This window comes from Frankliniella occidentalis, unplaced genomic scaffold (assembly GCF_000697945.3).
Source record: "Frankliniella occidentalis isolate FOCC.00 unplaced genomic scaffold, Focc_3.1 Scaffold261, whole genome shotgun sequence".
In the NCBI taxonomy this organism is placed as follows: domain Eukaryota; kingdom Metazoa; phylum Arthropoda; class Insecta; order Thysanoptera; family Thripidae; genus Frankliniella; species Frankliniella occidentalis.
The window spans coordinates 121,861-125,116 of NW_026267387.1; the positions used below are offsets into that span (position 1 = coordinate 121,861).

Genomic DNA, 3,256 nt, shown 5'->3' on the forward strand with positions numbered 1-3,256 from the left:
CCCTTCCATGATCCGGGATGGGATGCGGCGAACAGAAGCATTTGAGGCTAGGCACGCAGCAGAGCACACGGTAGGGCACCGTACACTCTAAATGTTTGTATGTTTTTGTGCAAATGTTCGCACTAAGTTAAACCTACGTTTCGTTTCGCACAAATTTGTACGACAAGGTGCATGATTTCCTACAAATGAATGCACAAAAGTGTTCAAACCAACGCAGAAATTTGTGCAAAAATGAGATTGCTCAAGTTCCTACAAATAAAAGACACAAATCCAGTCCAGACACGTGACAGGGCATCCTATGGGAAGGTCTACGTCGGCGTAATTCCCCATCGGGCACCGGGCCGGGCAGGTCACTCCATGGGAAGGCCTACGGCGACGTAATTTTCTATGGGGGTACGCGGCAGGGCACCCCATAGGGAGGTCTACATGGACGTAATTTCCGATGGGGCACGCGGCAGGGCACGGCCGCCGGTAAGTGCATTGCTCCCCCGTGACGTCAGAGGCGGCCACACGAGCCAATGGTGGGGCGGGCTGCTCGGGTCCAACGCCCTATGTATGTGAGCGTCCATGACCGGGAGGACCCCGAGTGCCGTGTCCTGATCACTTTCTCTTTCGCCCTGCCGCCGGCCGTGGGCGGCGCGGGCGACGTTTCGGTTGCTCGGTTCCGTTTTGGCGCCATCCCCAGCCATCCACCCCCTTAAGAAACTATATGGGTCTGTAAAGCGGAGAAGGGAATAAGTTGGCTTATTGCCAAAACTGAGATTTGAAGTGGCCCTTGATTTCCAGCACACATAAATAAGACACGTTTCCGAGAGATAAAATGTTTTCTCAGTTGCCATAGTTCCTGGGTTTTATGACCGAATGAAAAATGAGTCAAGTTGACATATCCCCCTTTTGTCTCTTTTTATTATTTAAATAAGGTGACTAGAATAGACTAGAATAGAGTTCTTCAAAAACACAACGGCAAAGAGATGCGTCAAAACAACCAACAGCCGCACCGTCAGGCAGGGGTAAGCGATCCCTGCTAAGTGCAGCCCATTCAAGCTCTCAGGGCGCCTGTCAGGTAGGCAACATCTTGTCTGCAGCGCACGCGTGTAGTGCGGAGTGGCCTACCCAGAGGCTCGAAGGGGCCCGAGCTCCTCGCGATTCACCAAAAACACAAAGGCAAAGAGATACACCAAAACAACCAACAGCCGCACCGTCAGGCAGGGGTAAGCGAAGCCTGCTAAATGCAGCCGTAGCCCATTCAAGCTCTCAGAGCGCCTGTCGGGTAGGCAACATCTTGTCTGCAGCGCGCGCGTGTACTGCGGAGTTGCCTACCCAGAGTCTCGCAGGGGCCCGAGCTCCCATGATTCGTCGAATGAATTGCAGCAACCGAACGCACTTGCTGGACGATCCGTAACAAATAAAAAGAAAACCGCTCTTGGCCCGTGGAGGTAAAGGGATGGACCTCCTCCCCGGGCTGATACTCGCGCGGTCAAGTACTAGGAGGGCGAATAACACTATCGCAGGCACTCACAAGGTTGCGGACCAAACCGCTGCCACGGTCCACCTAGCCGCGCTGCACCTGCAAGCCACTGGGTAGGGCAACCCGCCAAGCACATGTATACTCTAACACACCTTCCACCCTTTGGAGGAGTGTTTTGAGTATGGATGGAAAGTTCCCACTACAAATTGTTGAGGACATTTCGGTCTGAGACTTTATTTCCTCCAATTTCTTTAAGGCGGTTTACGGATAAGTTTTCTGTAGAAGCATATTGCCTTTCCCCACCAAATTGACTGTTGAATTTCATTATTCATTTTCAAGTGAACACTGGAAAAGCAAAGGTGGGAATCAACACCCTTCTTGGGGTGTTAATAAATTTCGTGCCTTTACAAAGGCACTAAAAAATTCGCACCCCTGAAAAGGCACGAAAATGCCCTAAACATACTTAAATTTAGAGCCTTTGGACACTTTCGTGCCTTTGTAAAGGCATTAAAATTTAGCACCTTTAGAAGGCAATAAGTCCTACCTTTGCTTTTTCCAGTGTATCCCACGGGGAAGCAAACACCTGAGAGTAGAACCACCCCTATTCCTGCCGCTGGCTCTGCAATCCGCGCCGCACGCGCGCGCCCACCCAGTCGAGTGCGTCGAGTACCGACCGAGTTCAATGAACGCCTTACGCCTTGCCTCTCCGCGGACCCTGCAGGCGCACTGTCGCGGGGGGTCTCTACCGCGGCGCGGAGCCGAGGCAGAGAGGGAATTCCCCGTCCGCACAGCCACGGCACGCGTGACGTCACATTGGCAGCTATTGCATCACACCCAGTTTAGAGTGTCGTTTTGCCATATAGACCTAGCAGGAGCACCTCGTGCGAGTGGTGTCACTTCGCGTGGAACGAGGTTCTTTTCGAATAAACATCCTCATCGCAACCTGGGCAAGGGTAGTCGGGTCGTTGGTAGACGTGGAGCGGTGAAGTTTGAATCTCATGCATTTCCCCGCGCGCTCGTGCTCCACTTCCTGTCCTAATCTGACGGCACCCCCGGTGCTGTAGTAGCGGGTGTATCTTTGATCTTTGAAAGCTCTCCGATATTTGATACCTGATATGGTCGCAGGGGAGGGGGGGGGCATGGAACCTTGTTGGGAGTGAAGGTAGCGTGCAAACCCGAGCAACACTGGAGCGCCTCCAAAGGTCCATAAGGTGCCTCGAGCAGTACTCACCGTGGCCCTGCATGAGCCCGTGCGTGAGGTACAGCGGCGCGCGCCCCGAGCACGCCTCCCTGGCCAGGGCGGTCCGGACGAGCGCCTCCTCGGCCAGCACCACGGCCGTCACGCCCCCCATGGGCACGGTGAAGATGGGCCCGTAGCGCAGCGCCAGCGCCGCCAGCGTCTCGTGGGGGCGGAGGCGGTCCAGCCAGGGCAGGTAGCCGAGCACGGGCAGCCCCCACGGCCCCGGGGGCAGGTCGCGCGCACGCCGCAGCCACAGCCTCAGCGCCAGCGCCGCCCCCGCCAGCAGCAGCGCCAGCAGCAGCCACATCTGAAACACAAACAGAGAGATCCCGTGACTTCCAGCCCCGTCAATTTAAGATACAGCCCCCAACTCTACTGTTTTCTCTGCAAGAAGATAAACGACATACGAAGAGTTTGGGGGAAGGTTTGTCCGAGATAGGGACCCTAGAAGACCCTAGAAGACCAGCCGGTCGGGTCGGGCGAAGGAGTGGCCTACCTGTCAGGCGCAAGCGTCGAAGCAACAGTGTGACCGGGCAGAAAGGAAAACA

The 3,256-nt window shown here is 55.2% G+C and overlaps 1 protein-coding gene across 3 annotated transcripts in view; it reads right to left on the reverse strand.

Annotated features, from left to right (window-relative positions):
• Positions 1 to 3,256, reverse strand: part of LOC113202481 (cytochrome P450 306a1) — a 23,333-nt gene that overhangs the window by 18,652 nt on the left and 1,425 nt on the right. For all 3 annotated transcript variants that reach the window (XM_026416729.2, XM_026416728.2, XM_052273286.1), the window contains one exon: positions 2,700 to 3,015. In XM_026416729.2, the coding sequence (XP_026272514.1) occupies positions 2,700 to 3,015 (316 nt within the window). The remainder of the gene's footprint in view (positions 1 to 2,699; positions 3,016 to 3,256) is intronic.